The sequence below is a fragment of the Terrapene carolina genome, unplaced genomic scaffold (genome assembly GCF_002925995.2).
Source record: "Terrapene carolina triunguis isolate 2854851 unplaced genomic scaffold, T_m_triunguis-2.0 Scaffold58, whole genome shotgun sequence".
NCBI classification, from domain to species: domain Eukaryota; kingdom Metazoa; phylum Chordata; order Testudines; family Emydidae; genus Terrapene; species Terrapene triunguis.
In genome coordinates this window covers 7397385-7415194 of record NW_020664409.1, presented here as the reverse complement: position 1 = coordinate 7415194, position 17810 = coordinate 7397385, and the positions used below count along the sequence as shown (strand labels likewise).

Sequence of the window (17810 nt, the reverse complement as noted above, 5' to 3'; positions counted from 1 at the left end):
GGAGAGACCAGTATTTAAATGGAGAAGTGTGGCTGTGAAGCTTTGTTTTTTTTAAAAATGGGTGAAAGTCACCTTCCTTGCAATCAAGCTGAATGATTGCCAAGTTCCTGACATAGTTAGGGGTCAAAATGGCTATTCCTGTTAACACTTTTTATCATGTCAATATTTATAAAATAGGCAATATATTTGTGTCACTGTATATTTTTGTGTGTATATTTAGATTTGTCTTGCATATTCATACAGAGTAAAATTCACTCCTCCGCTTCTGCAGTGCAGGCTTTCTGCAGGAAGTGAGGTAGTGAAACCACTCCCACCAACTCACAGGTAAGGTATTGGGTAATGCTACAGCTGTTCAAATCCAGGTGATAATCTACATGGAAAATCTTTCATCAAAAGAGTTTAACTTGAATACAACAAGCAAGAGCTTTTAGATCAGGGATTCTCAAACTTCATTGCACTGCGACCCCCTTCTGACAACAAAAATTGCTACATGACCCCAGGACGGGGGACCCAAACCTGAGCTTGCCCAAACCCTACAGCCCAGGATGGGGGGGCCAAAGCCCGAGCCCCACCGCCCCGTGTGGTGGGGGCCAAAACTGACGCCCAAAGGCTTCAGCCGCAGGCAGGGGGCCTGTAACCTAAGCCCTGCCACCCACGGCTGAAGCCCTCAGGTTTCAGCCGCGTGTGGTGGGGCTTGGGCTTCAGCTTTGGCCCTGGGCCTCAGCAAGTGTAAGCCAGCCCTGGCAACCCCACTAAAACAGGGTTGCAACCCACTTTGGGGTCCTGACCCCCAATTTGAGAACCACTGTTTTAGATTGTAATAGTAAAATACAAATAGTCAGTATTGAAGGTCCACCTCCACAGTCACTTTCTAGGAGGGATGCGGTCTGGTTTGAGCTGTGAGACTGGGAAGGTCACGTAACATCTGTCAATTTAAAGGGATGCTGTTGACCTACAAATCATATTTCTTTCTGCAAATATCTTGTTTGCTATAGTTCAAGGAAACATCTAAGATGACTATAATTGAATGAGATTAGAGATGCAAATAATTTTTGTTTTTAAGTTTGTGCATTTGACAAGCCCTTTGTGTATTAGTTTAATTCTTTGCTCTTTGTAATCAATCACTTTTCCAAGCTACTTGTGTGGATTTTTCACACATTTCTGGGAAAATGACTGATAAATGTAAATGCAAACCAAAAATTGACAAGGTGACTCAGAGGCAGGTGTCATACCTTAAACTATTTTCAATTAATGTTTTTACACTAACTAGATTTTAGTTTGTGTCTTCCTTTTAATTAGCATAATGTATGAAGAATTTTAAGATGGTTGTATCACAGGTCAGGGTAACTACATCTGTATTTCCCCTCAGTGGTCCAGCAAGGGCACCACTCTCAAGCTTCCAACTTCCCAGCCATTGTCTTTCTGGGTGGAGACCCGCATCTCTTTCCCTTCTGACTGGGGTATTTCTAGGCTGCACAGTTCCCTGCCTTCACTGTGTTATTCCCAGCACAGACAGGTTGCCCAAGGACACCTGCTTGCTTTCTCCTCTGCGATGGTTAACAGGTGTAATTGCTATAGTTATAAAGTAGCACACAGCACTTCCCATGCAAGCCTATTTTATTCTTACGGTAAAAAGCGTTACCGAGAAAACATACTAAAACCAATAAAAGAACCTACATGCATGCTAATAAGCTTACCAGCCATCACCTCAAACCGAACATTGGCTATGGGAGGAGGAGTCCTTCAGCCTTCCCCCTGCCCACCGATTTCCTTTGTGATCACAAGATTATCACAGCCACAGTTCAGAACTAGCACCTGTACTTATGGGGCCTCACTAGGCCCAGTCCTTTCAACCCTAATCTAAGGATTGGGGCCTTCCTTGGAAGGCGTTAGACAGTTTAAACCCAGGCTGTTTAGCCAATCCTTTCATTGTCCTTTGGTCCCTGGAGAATCCAGTTTGAATTAGTATATGCAGACCTCTAGGGAGAGGTGGGGGGTGGCTTCAAAGTGGGGAAGTAGTATATTAGCATCCCTCTCCTACTAGAGAAGGTACATACAATGCCACAGTATCACATACACAATTGCATTTTTAATACAGTTTAACCCTAACTCAATAAGGTTTAACTTAATTCAGTAAAGTTTATCTTAATTCCATAAGGTTTGTTCAGGATATTACAGGATATTGTCAACCTGTCACCCCTTGGTTGAAAGGGGTTTACATATAACTAGAAATTACAGCATTTCAGAATTATTATTATATCCCTGTTAATTCCAGCATAGGAACTTTTGTTTAAGGCCTCAGTCTTCCAAACGCTTAACACGTGTACTTAACTTCATGCACAAGAGTAGTCCTCTTGCAGCTAGTAGGGCTACTTGTGTGCATAAGTGTTTACAAGATCAGGGCTTAAAATGGTTTCTCATGGATAACACTTCTAATTATGATCTACAGAACATCAGGAAAGAATATATATTCTAAAATTAAAAGTGTGGCTGTTTTGCCCAGCAGCCACATTTGTGCTTGTATGCCCATTGCTATATATCTGAGTGAATAAATGGTCTCTTTAAAAATGAAACAAAACTGGTGGATCAATTATTGTTCATTTTTTCCATTATATTTAGATATGGCGGATTTTCGAGAAGTGTTTGCCAAAGCAAAGCATATAGCCATTATTACAGGGGCTGGTGTTAGCGCCGAGAGTGGTGTTCCTACCTTCAGAGGCACAGGGGGCTACTGGAGAAAATGGCAAGCTCAGGTATGTAGTTGGGCCAGACATTTGATGAGCTACTATTATTCCTTTAATTCAGATGTGCCATTACAATGAGTCGGAAGCAGCTACCTATTTAAAGGGTTGCAGTGCTCCCACAGTGCTCCAGTAGTGACAAAATGTTCTCTGCTCAGCCATCTCTGCAGCTTCTTTCTCACGCTCCACTGTGGTAGCCTCATGCAACTGCAACTTCTTTTTCGCTGGTCAGCACAACAGTCTTAGCTGTCTTGGAGACACTGAGGGGTCCTCCTTGCTGCTTCCCTGCTTGCTTTTTTCCCGCAGGACACCTCTCCCTTTCTAAATTCAGACAAATATAAAAAACAGGGATGGACAGTATTGAGTACTTTTTTTTGTTTATTTGATTGCTTCTTGTCTTGATGCTTTTGTCTGTCACACTGACAACTTCCTACTGCAACCTGCTGTCTGTGCTCCTTCTGTGGCTCAAAATTAACTTGATTTAATGTTCCCTTTCTCATATTTGCACTGCTATCATCATCAATTTTATGTGTGTGTTTGTTTAAGATAATGCTCATGAAAGATTTAATTCTTCTGGAAACTAGAGCAGCTGTGTAGTTATCCAGTTACTGGCATGATAAAGGTGCACCTGTATTTATTTCAGTAATTGTGCATTTAAATACAGTATATTTATATAAATGTTGTTTTTTTCATATGAGAACTTTGACATATTAATGTTCAATCTTTATGTAGCACTGCAAGTATATAGTTCAGATGGATTTATTTGAATGAGCTTTCTCCCCCTATCTTTTAAACAAGAAAACTGAATGCAAAACCCATATCAATGCAGAATTATGGCTGAGATTTTATAGGCATGCAGGAGACAAAGTATTAGTTGCTGCCAGAATGAAAGCCTATTATTTGGCTACATTATACATAAATTAAGGCAGAATTGAAATTACCAGTAGCACAAAATACATCATGCAAAGGTATCCAGCTTTATGGCTTCTTTAGTGCATATAAAATATTAACTATTATGTTGCACTTAATTTCTTTGTTTTTCTTTTGTATTGTGTTTGTACTCTCAAGAGGAGGCTTGGTTGGGCAGTGTAGAATGAGTTCTGTGTGCACAGTGTAAAAGTAGAGAATTCTGGATAATATTACAGTAAAATTATATGCAACTTTGAATGGCCTTACTTCATTGCATAAAATACAGTATTTATGGATCCATAATTATAAGGCCATAAGGAACGGTTATGATCATCTAGTCGGGCCTCCTGTATAACACTGACTTATCATGGCCCTATAGAAAAAGGAGGACTGATTCTGGCTATTGACTTGTATTCTTGTTAGATATAGCTGGTTACAAATACTGTGATGTTATTATCTTGTCAGCTACATAATAACTAGAGCTGTCGATTAATTGCAGTTAACTCACACGATTAATTAAAAAAAAATTGCGATTAATCCCAGTTTTAATCTCACTGTTAAACAATAGAATACCAATTGAAATTTATTTGCTACATTTTCATATATATTGTATTCTGTGTGTTGTAATTGAAATCAGTGTATATTTTGATTACAAATATTTGTACTGTAAAAATGATAAACCAAAAAAATAGTATTTTTCAGTTCACCTAATACAAGTGCTGTAGTGCAGTCTTTGTTGTGAGAGTGCAATTTACAAATGTATATATTATTTTGTTACATAACTGCACTCCAAAACAAAACAATGTAAAACGTCAGAGCCCTCAAGTCCACTCAGTCCTACTTCTTGTTCAGCCAATTGCTAAGACAAACAAGTTTGTTTACATTTACTGGAATTAATGCTGCTCTCTTCTTTCTTACAATGTCACCAGAAAGTGAGAATAGGCATTTGCATGGCACTTTTGTGGCCAGCATTGCAAGGTATTTATGTGCCAGATATGCTAAACATTCATATGCCCTCTACATGCTTCAACCATCATTCCAGAGGACATGCTTCCATGCTGATGATGCTTGTTAAATAAAATAATGCGTTAATTAAATTTGAGACTGAACTCCTTGGGGGAGAATTGTATGTCCCCTGCTCTGTTTTACTGGTATTCCGCCATATATTTCATGTTATAGCAGTCTTGGATGATGAACCAGCACATGTTCATTTTAAGAACACTTTCACGCAAAGAAGGTACCACTGTGAACTTTCTAAAGATAGCTACAGCACTCGACCCAAGGTTTAAGAATCTGAAGTGCCTTCCAAAATCTGAGAGGGATGAGGTATGGAGCATGCTTTCAGAAGTCTTAAAAGAGCAACACTCCAATGCGAAGACTACAGAACCCGAACCACCATAAAAAGAAAAAAAGAAAATCAACCTTCTGCTGGTGGCATCTGACTCAGATAAGAAAATGAATATGCTTCAGTCCACACTGCTTTGGCTTGTTATTGAGCAGAACCTGTCATCAGCATGGACGCATGTCACCTGGAATGATGGTTGAAGCATGAAGGGAGATACGATCTTTAGTGCATCTGGCACGTCAGGGCTGGCTTTAGCAAGAGCGGGGCCCAATTCCTGGGGGCGGGGCTTGCCTCAAGCCCCGCCCCCAGGAATGGAGCCACGCTCCAGCCGGAGCTCCGGCTGGGGTCGCGGGGCTTGGGTCCGGCCCGGAGCCGGTCGGCGGCTGGAGCCGAGCCGGGGGACCGGGCCGGAGGGAGCTGCTCGGCCGGGGCTGGACTGGGCCGCGCCGCGCCTCCCCGGAGCCCTTCTCGCGCCCCCGCCACCCCAGCTTACCTGGTGCTGCCTGCCTGCCCCTGCTTCTTTTCAGACTTCCCGCAAACCTCTGATTCGTGGGAAGTAGGGGAGGGGGAGGAGCAGGGGGCGGAGCGTTCAGGAGAGGGGAGGAGGGGGAAGTGAGCTGGGGGCGGGGTGGAGAGCTGCGGCGCGGGGCCCTCTTAGCGCGGGGCCCAATTCAGCTGAATCGGCCTAAAGCCGGCCCTGTGGCACATAAATATCTTGCGACGCCAGCTACAACAGTGCCATGAGAATGCCTGTTCTCACTTTCAGGTGACATTGTAAACAAGAAGCATTATCTCCTGCAAATGTAAACAAACTTGTTTGTCTGAGCGATTGGCTGAACAAGAAGTAGGACTGAGTAGGCTTGCAGGCTCTAAAATTTTACATTGTTTTATTTTTGAATGCAGTTTTTTGGTACATAATTCTACATTTGTAAGATCAACTTTCATGATAGAGCTTGCACTACAGTATTTGTATGAGGTGAATTGAAAAATACTTTCTTTTGTTTATTTACAGTGAAAATACTTGTAATCAAAAATAAATATAAAGTGAGCACTGTAGACTTTGTATTCTGTGTTGTAATTGAAATCAATATATGTTAAAATGTAGAAAACATCCAAAAATATTTAAATAAATCGTATTCTATTACTGTTTAATAGTGTGATTAATAACGCGATTAATTTTTTAATTGTTTGACATCCCTAATAGTAGATACAGTCACATGTAAGTTATCAGGTGTAGTTGTTTTGCTCTTATTACTAATGAATGAATGTTTTTTCAGGAACTGGCTACCCCAGAAGCCTTTGCAAGGAACTCCTCCCGTGTGTGGGAATTTTATCATTACCGGCGGGAGCTGATGTTGAGTAAACAACCAAATCCAGCACATATTGCCATTGCAGAGTGTGAAGCCAGACTGAGCAAACAGGGAAGGAGTGTTGTGGTCATTACTCAGAACATTGATGAGCTCCACAGAAAGGCAGGCACAAAACACCTCTTAGAAATTCATGGTTAGTATTAATGCACGCATACACTAGAACTGATCAGAAGATGGAGGGGGGAGTTTCTACTGAAATCTTTGAATTTTTGCAGAAAATGAAATTTTCAGTCAAAAACGTCAACTGAAAACCAAAACCATTTTTATTCAGTAATGCCACGTGCCCAGTGGCCCAGTTCTCCTTTATGGGTCTGGCTTCCTGGTCAGATTACATCTCCCATTACACATTGTGGCCAAGGCCTCCTATGATACACTGTGACTGCTTAGCAAGAAGGGACACCAGGGTGCAGCAAGGGAGATGTAATCTGGGATGGGTGCATAAGACACCTGCACTATCGCTCGCAAGAGGTGCTGTGGTGGCATTTCCAAAAAAAATTTTTGGTTTTCAGGCGTTCGAGTTTTAGATTAAAAGTCAACATTTTCCAGGGAAAACAGACACTTTTTTTCATAAACAGTTGTTTTGTTGAAAACCCAATTTCTGTCAAGCACTTGAGATGGAAAATTTCGACCAGTCTTAATGCATGTGTAGCGCCGACAGACCCCAGTTGTCAGCGGGCAGGATCGAACCTGGGACCTCTGGAGCTTAGTGCATGAGCCTCTATCGCATGAGCTAAAAGTCAGCTGGTTGTTAGCTAAGGCTGTAGAGCAGACTCATTTAACACTCTCTCTAAGTGGTCTCGGTGCCACTAGATGGGACAGAACACCACACCCAAGGAGGTGTGTGGGTTACACATGTACTTACTCTGACCAGCTATTCCTGAACTTGTCATCACCTGCTGTCTCTTCCCTTTGTTGTTTGTCATTTTGTTTTTTATACTGACAATGGCACTGGAACTGTCTCTCTCTTAACACTTTCTCCTTGCATGTCTCAGATCCACTTGGATGAATATACTCATACAATAGAACTTAGCTTATTTATCCTAAAGGGTAGGAATTACAAATTGCTGAGTTTTCCAGTTCGTGAGCAGGGATAATACATCACAAAGTATTTTGTTCACTTATTCGGATAAGTGTAGTTTAATTTTGATTATAATTCATTTTTACAAAATATACTACAGTATATTACGAAGTCTTAGTAATGTCAGGCCTCACTATATCATTCGCTGTTAATTATTTGAGAAGTCAGAGGTACCTTTTTTGAGCATTTTTTGTGCAAATTACAAAGTGTGTGTTTTAACACAGTTCTCCTGAATGCAGAAGGGAATGCTACCATCATAAGTCATCCTTCTTAGCCAGATTGCAAACAATTCCCCTTTTTTTACAAAAAAAATTTCAGCAATACTGTGTTAGTCATCTAGATGTCATGAGATAAACCAGAGTATAAGCCACAGTCTACTAGAGGGACCATTTCTCTGGTTCAGCATGGCAGTTTCTATTAAACTTGCGCTCCTGCCTTTGCTATCCTGGCTTTGTGAATACATATGCTATTGGTTTCTTTGACTGCCAATCAAAAATGTTTTATGTACATGCTTTATAATAAACTAATTCACAGTGCTGCCAAGCTGGAATTTCTTAGTTCTGTGTTCCTGTAACTTAAACTGCCCACAAGATATATTCTCCAATGTCAAATAAGGGAACACTTGGGATGGATATAACTGTTTGCATGCGTAACCACATCTGAAAGTCATTGTTTGATATTAAAATCTGGAATTGCTGCTTTGTGCATTTCAGGTAGCTTATTCAAAACCCGATGCACCAGCTGTGGAAATGTGGCAGAGAATTACAAGAGTCCAATATGTCCAGCTTTGGCTGGGAAAGGGTAATATATTGTGAAACCCATATTTTCTCTTTTTCAGTTTGCTACTTATTTATTAACTTTAGCAGGGTAGATATTTTCAGAGCTGGGCTGGGTTTTAGCAGATGTCTCCCATTTACCTCGGTGGGAATCGTGTTTAAAGCCCACATGATGCTTTGAAAACATAGGATATATTGTTTCATTAACTCTAGCTTTATTCACTGAGAACTGGGGGGATGTCAGACCTCTGAAACAGCTCACTGCTAAAGCGCCACGGGGCTTAGCCATGTTTTTCCAATTTTTTTAAGTAATGATCTTACTTACAGGAAGTTAGCAGAATAAGTTTATTAAAAATAACCCACTAGCAGAGACTAACTGGGATCCAGTTATGTGTTATGTATTTAGGTTTATATTTTATATCTCTCATTAAGGTTTTTTTTGTATCTTCATTTACCTACTGTGACACCAAGCCCCATTTGTGGTTCACTACTGTGTGTCAGCAAATCTTGTCAGGCCTGACATACTCACTACACCTACCACACTGGTAAAATTCAGAACTGGGAATGTATTTGGGGTCATCTTGGTGGTTGTAACCAAGGCTAATGGAAGCCAGAGTGGGGTTCAGAGCTGCTGAACCAGGGCTGTTTAGCACACAGACCCAGGGTGTGACCTGCATGCTTGTAGGTAGGCTGGGAGCTACAGCAGCAAAATATTGTAAGGCACCCAGGATTGCAGGGCAAGTGGTGACAGCCCCCTACTGGTCTGGATTGCCACTGAATGCAGTGACACCTACAGAAGAGGAAAAATGAAAGATGTTTAACAGCTCTGGGAAGTTCCAAAACCAACAAGCTGTATTTCAAAGATCAGTTAAGATTCCTGAGTGACACATCAAATACAATTTTCTGTCAAATACAAATTATATCAATAATGAGCACTTTAATGACACATCAATTATTTCAATGGTGAGGCCACATAATGTCATACGTTTGGCTATTGAACTACAGCTACACCCTTATTCTCAAGAAACAGCAATGGGTACTTCTATTTTTCTGATATATTAACTAATATCCCCATATACCAATATTCCTTGAAATATTTAGATATCAAAATCAAAAATACATTAAAATTCCCCCAGCGATCCATGTCTCTCAGTTGTGGTTGATATGATAAAATACATACTTTGTTTAAAAAATGTTGTGGAAGGTGTAGTGTAACCTTCAAGATGTCCTTACCTATTTTTTATTTGCTTTCAAGTACTTCAGTTTTGTAAATGATGTAATATATGGATACATTGCTGTCACTTAGCAACCTTGACTGGATTTGAAGCAAAGTTTTCTAGTTTTGGAAACTTTGAATGTTGGACTCTAGGAAATGAAACATTGGTTCTGTGCACGAGATTTTGACCAGATGAATTAAATTGTTATGTACTATTTCCCCTTTCCTCACTTTCCCCTTTTTAAAATTTTTGCCACTCTGTCATCAGAAACAAAAGTTCAGAAGTTTTGGAGGCTGCTGAAAATCTGTTTTAGGGAGGAACCCTTTGTCCAAATCACTTCACATTTAGTAGAAAACATCTATCTCCACCCCAGTCTTAATCTGACAGTTTTTAGACTCCTATTCCTTTGTTGTGGATTTTGGAGATAGGAGAACTATTAGGCTTGTAGTAAAAGCTTGATTATAACCTTAACTTTGGAATGGCTTTGGTGCTCCATAATATCACAAGATATAAAGGTGGTGTATGAAAAATTGTTGATCCTAAATCTTACACAAAAGTGTATATCCGTTCCATTAGAACAAACATTTCAGATGGTCTGGAACCATCAAGTTGAGTGGTTACTATCCTATGTTACCATGTGAACTTGTTACCTTTATCCCCTTTCCTTCCGACCTTTCTACCGTTTGTTATGCTCACTTGTTACATCTTGTCTTAAATTAGATAGTAAGCAATTCGATACAGGGATTGTCTTTCTATAGGTATGTCTACACTACATGCTTCTTTTGGTGGAGTGTAGAATACATACACTATGCTCCCTCCTAGCATGGGTATAAATAGCAATGTAAACCGTGAGGCACCGCTTAGGTGAGTAAAGTAAAGACACACTTGAACCCTGTGGCTGTGTACCTGGGTATATACACCCTACACAGCTCTCTACTCACCCAAGTAGTGCCTCCGATGTCAACGCTATTATTTTTAGCAGTATAGTGTCCTGCAGTTGCTTCCCCACTGCTGGAGTCTTTCACTGCCACAGGGACCTTCCAGAGCCTTTTCCTGCCACAGAGAGAGACTTTGGCAGCAGGGAATGGCTCTGGCATGGGGGAGGCAGTGGGGAAAGGCTCTGACAGGTTCCCCTACAGCCAGAGCCTTTCACTGACAAGTGTAGTTACACACTGCAGTGTGGAGGCAACCTGCTTTTCATTATGGCATGTAGCTACACATTCCCTATGCACTGTGGCCTGTATATTTTTACAGCACCTTGCAATCAATCCTGATCGTGTCTCCGGGACTTAGGTGTTACAGCAGTATAAATAACAACTTGCATGTAGCCTACAGAAAGTAGAACTTCAGGTAAAAATGATGGTAAATCTGACTTCAGTCATTTAACAAGTAATTTCCTTCTAGATCTCCTGAAGAGAAGAGCTGCTTCAAGTTAAAGGCCAGGTCTACACTCGGAGCAGTTTGCTACCGTATAATATAGCAGCAAAACACTCTGTGTGTGAACATAGTTTATGCTGGCAAAGTTGTGCTTTTGCTGGTACAGCTTATTCCAGCTGTGCTGAATGAAATAAACTATACCGGTAAAAGTGCAGTTTTTCTAGTATAATGGTGTCTATGCTAAGTGCCTTGTGCCAGCACAGCTACGTCAGTCAGGAGTCACACTTCTTCACACCCCTGACTGACATAGCTATGCCCTTTGTAGTGCATACTTAGCCAAAGATGACCTGCAAAGGGAAGATTGGATTTGTGCCCACTTTTGCTGCTTTATGACATATAAAGAAGATCTGAAACTTTTTTTTTTTTAACCTTTATATTAAGGATATCAAATCTGGTCTCTCTGAATTTGTTTGATGGCATGTGGTGATGGGGAAAAATGGAGAGAGAAGTTTGGAATTTTCTCACCTCTTAGTTGAAAACATGGGGGCATTAGATCCAAACATGTCTTTTCTTCCAGTTACATTAGGCCTGGTCTACAAACACAATTTGTATTGGTATAACTATTTTGGTTAGATCTGTGATTTTTTTTTTTGTTTTTTATTTAACCAATTACAGTTATGCTGGTACAGCTCCGAGGGAGGACACAATTATACTAGTGGGGATGCACTTACACCAGTACAGCTTATTCCCCTTCCTGTACAGGAATAAACTATACTGTTAATAACTGTATCCACGCTAGGAGTGTTGTACCAAAATAACTGTATACCAATATAGTTAAAGTGCTATAAATTTTGTGTGTAGGGAAAAAACTTTAGTTAAATAGGCATGAAAAAAAAAAACAGTATTTTAAATGGTTTGACTGAAAATTACATTTCCCCTCAATATCAGGTTTCATTTCCTTGGTATCTGTGTAGTGATACTCTTGCCCCATCTGTGGTCATATAGTGTTGTCCCAGGTGGACAAGTCTTGAATTTCTCATATGTGACAAAATCAAGAAAATGTGTTTTGAAGGAAGAAAAAGCCCCTCCCAGGGCTTTTTACATTAGAGAGAAGCAAAAAAAAAAAGGGCATACATGCATTCCCCGATGCTCTTTTTGTGGTGCTCCACATAAGTGGAAACCACCTTTTTTTGTGCCTCGCACCTGAGCCCTATTATTGTTCTTGCCATTCTAAAACCAATGATAAGCCTGTTTTACTGACTTTAGTGTTGTAGTATATATATTTATCTCCTACGGCTACTAAACCACCTTGATTTGCGAGAGTGCTCTGGAGAAATATATTTTACTTGTAATAGCATTTTGTTTGGTACATAAAATGTTTTTTTATTTTTTGACTTCAGTGCTCCAGACCCTGAAATAGAAGATGCCAAGATTCCAGTGGAAAATCTTCCTCGGTGAGTGCTGACTATCATCTCTTTTCACCACACCAACATGATCCCCCCTCAAATTGCACAAGTACTTTGAAAGGATGCCTCCACAAATGAATTTATTAATATTATTTACATAGCATCAGAAGAACGTGAAAGTGGTTTACAAAATGAGAGACAGAACAAGTCTACACTACAGACTTATATCAGTATAACCATGTCGCTCCGGGGTCTGAAAAATCCACCCCTGAGCGACGTAGGTATACCAACCTAACCCCCGGGATAGACAGCGCTGTGTTGGCCAGAGAGCATCTCCCGTTGACATAGCTACTGCCTCTTGCAGAGATGGATTAACTATGCTGATGGGAGAAGCTCTGCCCTCAGCATAGGAGTGTCTTCACTTAAGCTCTTCAGTGGTGCAGCTGCATTGGTGCAGCTGCCCCGGTGCCGCGTTTTAAGTGTAGACTTGCCCAGAGTGCCAAACATCTTAAATTTAACATAACATTACAAGAGATAACTGACAAAGGAAATGTGGATAGGGGTTATAGTGAAGAAAAATAGGTTGCTTATTTATGTGTAAGCATCTGGTAAAGACCAGGCTAAATGAATAGATTGTTTAGCAAGTGGGGAACTGAACAGTGGTAGCAAGCAGCCAAGTACTACAAGATAATCTGCTGTTTATTCAGTAGCTAGCACTCTTTCCTCTGAGGCAGTATCTAATACTATGCTTGGAGATGTCTGCTGCAAAGTATCTTGTGATCTTTAAAAATTCCATGGCACTTTTTGTGGGAGTAAATGATTTACCTCAACTTCTTGCACTTGACTACAATATTTTTTATTCCTTGCATAAGACTGTTGGGTAGCATTGTTCAGTCTTGTTAAACAGCTTCTGTACTTCACCCAGAGATATCGTTGCACTGTATAACAGAGGAAGCTCTCCCTGTATACTTTAGTTAAGATGATGTGGTCCAAATGGAGTGTAGCAGTTTAAATCCCCAATCGTTCAACTGACTCCATACAAACATACCCCCTTTGATGTCTGCCAGCACAAAATCAATTTTGTAAAGTACTATAGAGTCCTTTGGAATAAGAGATTTGATATCTTAGCTTCAGCTGTAATGTGAAACATTATTTTTATATTATCATGCCTAAGGCTGCGAGTCTTTCACGGAAGTCACAGATTCTGTGACTTTCTCAGACCTCCGTGACTTCTGCAGCGACTGGTGCAGCTGACCCCAGGGCCGCCCGAGCAGCTGGGGTGGCTCTGGGGGACAGCCGCTGCCCGGGCAGCCCCAGGCAGCTGGTCCCGGAACAGCAGCAGCGGAGGCCCGAGCTGCCACCCCTCCCCCCCCCCACAACAGCATTGGCGGGGCCCCAGGCCACCTCTTCTCACACACCCACAGCAGCAGCGTCCCCAGGATCCTGTCCCGTTTCTTCTTCGAGATGTCCTTGTGGGTGCGCCACTCCAGGTGTTGGTGTGTCCCTGCATCTTTGCTTGGAGATTTTGACAGCAGTACTTCTACCGGTCGCGCACACGCAGAGCCTGCCCCACACGCTGAGTGCCTTAATAGTACACGGGTACGACCGGTCTCCCCAGTTCCTTCTCTACCATCCCCGGCTGAGATGGAGCTCAGCAGACTCGTTAGAGACTTTTCTCTCCCTTTGTTCAAATACCTTCCTTGTTAATTAGTTTTTCCCAGTAGTAATTAGATACAACTTCTCCTATCTTTTTCTCTCTTTAAAAAAAACAAGCAAAAAAAACCAACCTTCTCATTCCTGTCAGCAGCAGCCGCTTCCGACATGCCTGGCTCCCCAGGCTTTAAGCGCTGCTCTACCTGCCATGATGCCATCCCTCTCTGATGGCCATTCAAAATGTATAAAATGTTTGGGGGAGTCCCACATTTCCCCCCCCCCCCAAAATGTGCCCACTGTAGCAAGCTAAAATCCAGGGCACATAAGGACAGGGAGCTGAGACCAAAACTACTGCTCCTCCAGAAGTCCTTAGGATCAGCTTCAGACCCCGGCGCCGACTCTGCTACACGCCGCAGGCCCCGCCCCTCCCACCTCAAAGAAAGAAAAGAAAACCTCAAAAAAACAGCACTCACTTCCACCCGCAAAGGGTACTTCACTGGAGAAGACTTCCCCGGGCAGGTCTACAACCTCCCTCCCGGCGCTTCCCCGGCTGAGCACTTTTGACGCGCCGGGCTCCTCTGGCGCTGTGCGAAACCCGCCTGCGGCGGGAGCACAAAGCTTCAGTGCCAAAGCTTCCAGTTGCTGGCCTCTCTCACGGCACCGTTCGGTGCCGACACATGTTGACATGCCTGACTCCCCCGCAGGCTATTCTCGCTCTCCCGGCACCGTCATCCTCTGAACTGGCTGGCAGCGAAACAAAGCTCAGGACACCGGTGCAGAGGAACCTTTCTTCACAACAGATTCCTCTTGCACAGCCCTCACCTCACAGAGGGGCTGTGGCACCGCAATTCACACAGTCGAGGGACCGGCTGGTGTCCCCTATCCTGCAGTCACCCCTACTTAACGCTTGCTTCTCTCCAAATGCTCAGTCAGGGTCCGGACAGCCTTCCTCCAGTGATGAGGAATCTGGACTGCAGGGAAAATTTTCACCCTATCAAATCTCCCGTCCTCAGACCCCAATCAATAGAGGTCATAGAAAAGTTACCTTGTCCTACTCTTAGGATCCTGCCCTGTGGTGTGTAAACCCCTGGATGGCACCACCCATGCCCTTCCCACCACAGTGGCAATATTGGGCTCCATGGGCACCTTATTCTCGAGACCACACTTGCTATGCTACCACAGCCAGGTGTGATGCCTGCCCGGTACCGCCAGTTGACAAATCTGTCACTGACTTAAGACACCAGGCAGCACCATCACAACTGCAGGATCAATCACGACCTGCCTCCAACCCAGTAGACCCAGTGGTTACGCCTGATGAAGTATTACTTCCTCCTCCCCGACATCTTCTGATGACTTCTCAAACTTTCAAGATCTTTTTAAAAGAGTTGCCAATGAGTTAAGAATTAACCGGGAGGAGGTTTCTGAACAGCAGTATGAGCTAACTGACATCCTGCAGCCCTCTTCTTCTTCTTCTAGGATTGCATTACCGATCAACACAGCCCTTTTGGAACCTGCTAAGGCTATCTGGCAAACTCCCACTGCAAGCCTACTTACCTGTAAGCGAGCGGATCAGAAGTACTTCATCCTTTCCAAGGCCTCTGAATTCCTTTTCACTCATCCAGTGCCAAACTCTCTGGTAGTAGACGCTGTCAACCAAAAGACCAAACACCAGTTTCCCCGCTCCACCCCATTCAACAAGGAAAGTAAGCGATTAGATCTGCTCGGACATAAGGTATCCACATCCTCCATGTTACAATTTCGCATTGCTAATTATACAGCCGTTCTGGCAAAATATGACCACAAAAATTACAATAAATTCATGGACTTTATTGATGACATTCCGGAAGAAAAGAAACAATTTACAAGTCCTTGTTTCCGAGGTACAAATCATCTCCTGTACCACTCTTCAAGCGGCCCTTGATGCAGCCAATACTGCAGCAAGATCCACTGCTACAGCAGTGCTGATCCGCCAGAGTTCATGGCTCTCCTCCTCTTCCTTTCCTCGAAAGGTCCAGAGTACCATTGAAGATCTTCCCTTCGATGGCGACAAACTCTCTGCCTCCATGACGAACAATGTACTTCATTCAATGAAGGACTCAAGGACAACTCTCCGGTCCCTAGGAATTCAAACCCCTATGACCAGAAGATGACAATATAGATCTCAACCTTACCAGCGTCCACGCTACCCCACATACACCAAGCAATTCCATAGATCACATGAGAAACAACAACAACAACAACAGCAACACCAGAGACCCAGATACCAGCGCCGCCATCCCAACTCCTCAGCAGCATCTCAACCACCTCTGACTAATAAGCAGATTTGAAGCCGTGGTCCTGGGTATAGAAAACAACGTTCCCACTTCAGTGCTTACACCGCCTGCCCCTCTTTTTGGACATCGCCTACGACCATTCTCCCATCAGTGGCAGAACATTACCACTGACAAGTGGGTTATAGAGGTCGTCACAATTGGCTATTCCATCCCTTTCCTATCCTTGCCTCCTACCCACCCACCCTCCCCATCCCTCTTCAGAGACCCCTCTCAAGAGCAACTGCTCCTCCAAGAAGTACATCTCCTTCAATTGGGAGCAGTGGAAGTCATGCCTGAACAACACAGAGGGAAGGGTTTCTATTCCCATTATTTCTTAAGAGCAAAGAAACCCGGGAGATGATGACTGATCCTCGACCTCCGGCAGCTCAATAAATTTATCAAAAAGCAAAAGTTCAAAATGGTTACCCTCACCACCATAATCCCAGTGCTGGAACTGGGCGATTGGTTTTCAGTCCTCGACCTACAGGACACCTATTTTCATGTGACTATACATCCGGCCCACAGATGTTTCCTTTGTTTTATCCTCTGCTCAACACACTTTCAATGCAGGGTGCTACCCTTCGGCCTATCCACCGCCCCCTGTGTTTTTTCCAAGCTCCTAGCTGTAGTAACTGCCTACCTCAGGAAACAAGGGGTCTTAATATTTCCTTACCTCGACGATTGTCTCCTCAAAGCCTCAACGCTCGACGAAGCTCTTCGATTCACGCAGCTCACCGTTGCTTGCTTCCTGTCCCTTGGCCTACAAATAAACAAAAACAAATCCACCTTATCTCCTACCCAACACCTGGAGTTCATAGGAGCACACCTCGATTCCTAGACGGGAATAGCATCTCTCCCGCCCGACTGTTTCAACACCATAAAACTCCTGGCCATGAAACTTCGCAACAGTCCTCAGGTCACTGCTCAAGACCATCTACAACTCTTAGGTCACATGGCCTCGTGCACGTTTGTGGTCAAAAATGCACAATTATACATGAGGTGCTTCCAAGCTTGGTTGGCCACGTTTTACAAACCGAATGTACACGCTCTAAACAAGCCTCTATCCATACCTTTCAGAGTCAAAGACTCTCTCCTATGGTGGACGGTTCCCTCCAACCTCTGCTCAGGAGTCCCCTTTCTCCAGGATGCTCCATCCCTCATAATGACTACCGATGCACCCTCACAGGGTGGGGTGCACACATGTCCCACCACACAGCCCAGGGGCTATGGTCTTCAACCGAAACCTCCCTACACATAAATGTCCTAGAGCTTTGAGCCATACGCAACGCTTGCCGTCACTTCCTCCCATTGATTCGGAACCAACATGTTCGAATAATGACAGACAACATTGCCTGCATGTTCTGTGTAAACAGGCAGGGAGGAGCTCGCTCTCACTCGCTTTGCACAGAAGCTATGAAGCTCTGGAATTGGTGCCTTGCGAACAACATCCGGATATCAGCCACCTATCTTCCCGGAGCTATGAATACCACCACGGATGAATTAAGCATATGATTTCCGTGGGATCACGAATGGGAGATAAGACGATCATCCGCAACATATTCTGCATTTGAGGCTACCCAACCCTAGACGTCTTCGCAATTGCGAAGAACAAGAAATGTCCCGAAT

General features: G+C 43.1%; 1 protein-coding gene across 1 annotated transcript in view; it reads left to right on the top strand.

The window, feature by feature from the left end:
* SIRT5 (sirtuin 5) overlaps window positions 1-17810 on the top strand; it is a 29993-nt gene that overhangs the window by 4845 nt on the left and 7338 nt on the right. Inside the window, exons 3-6 of the mRNA XM_024217397.2 lie at window positions 2620-2753; window positions 6273-6498; window positions 8157-8244; window positions 12214-12267. Coding sequence (XP_024073165.1) covers window positions 2620-2753; window positions 6273-6498; window positions 8157-8244; window positions 12214-12267 — 502 coding nt within the window. The remainder of the gene's footprint in view (window positions 1-2619; window positions 2754-6272; window positions 6499-8156; window positions 8245-12213; window positions 12268-17810) is intronic.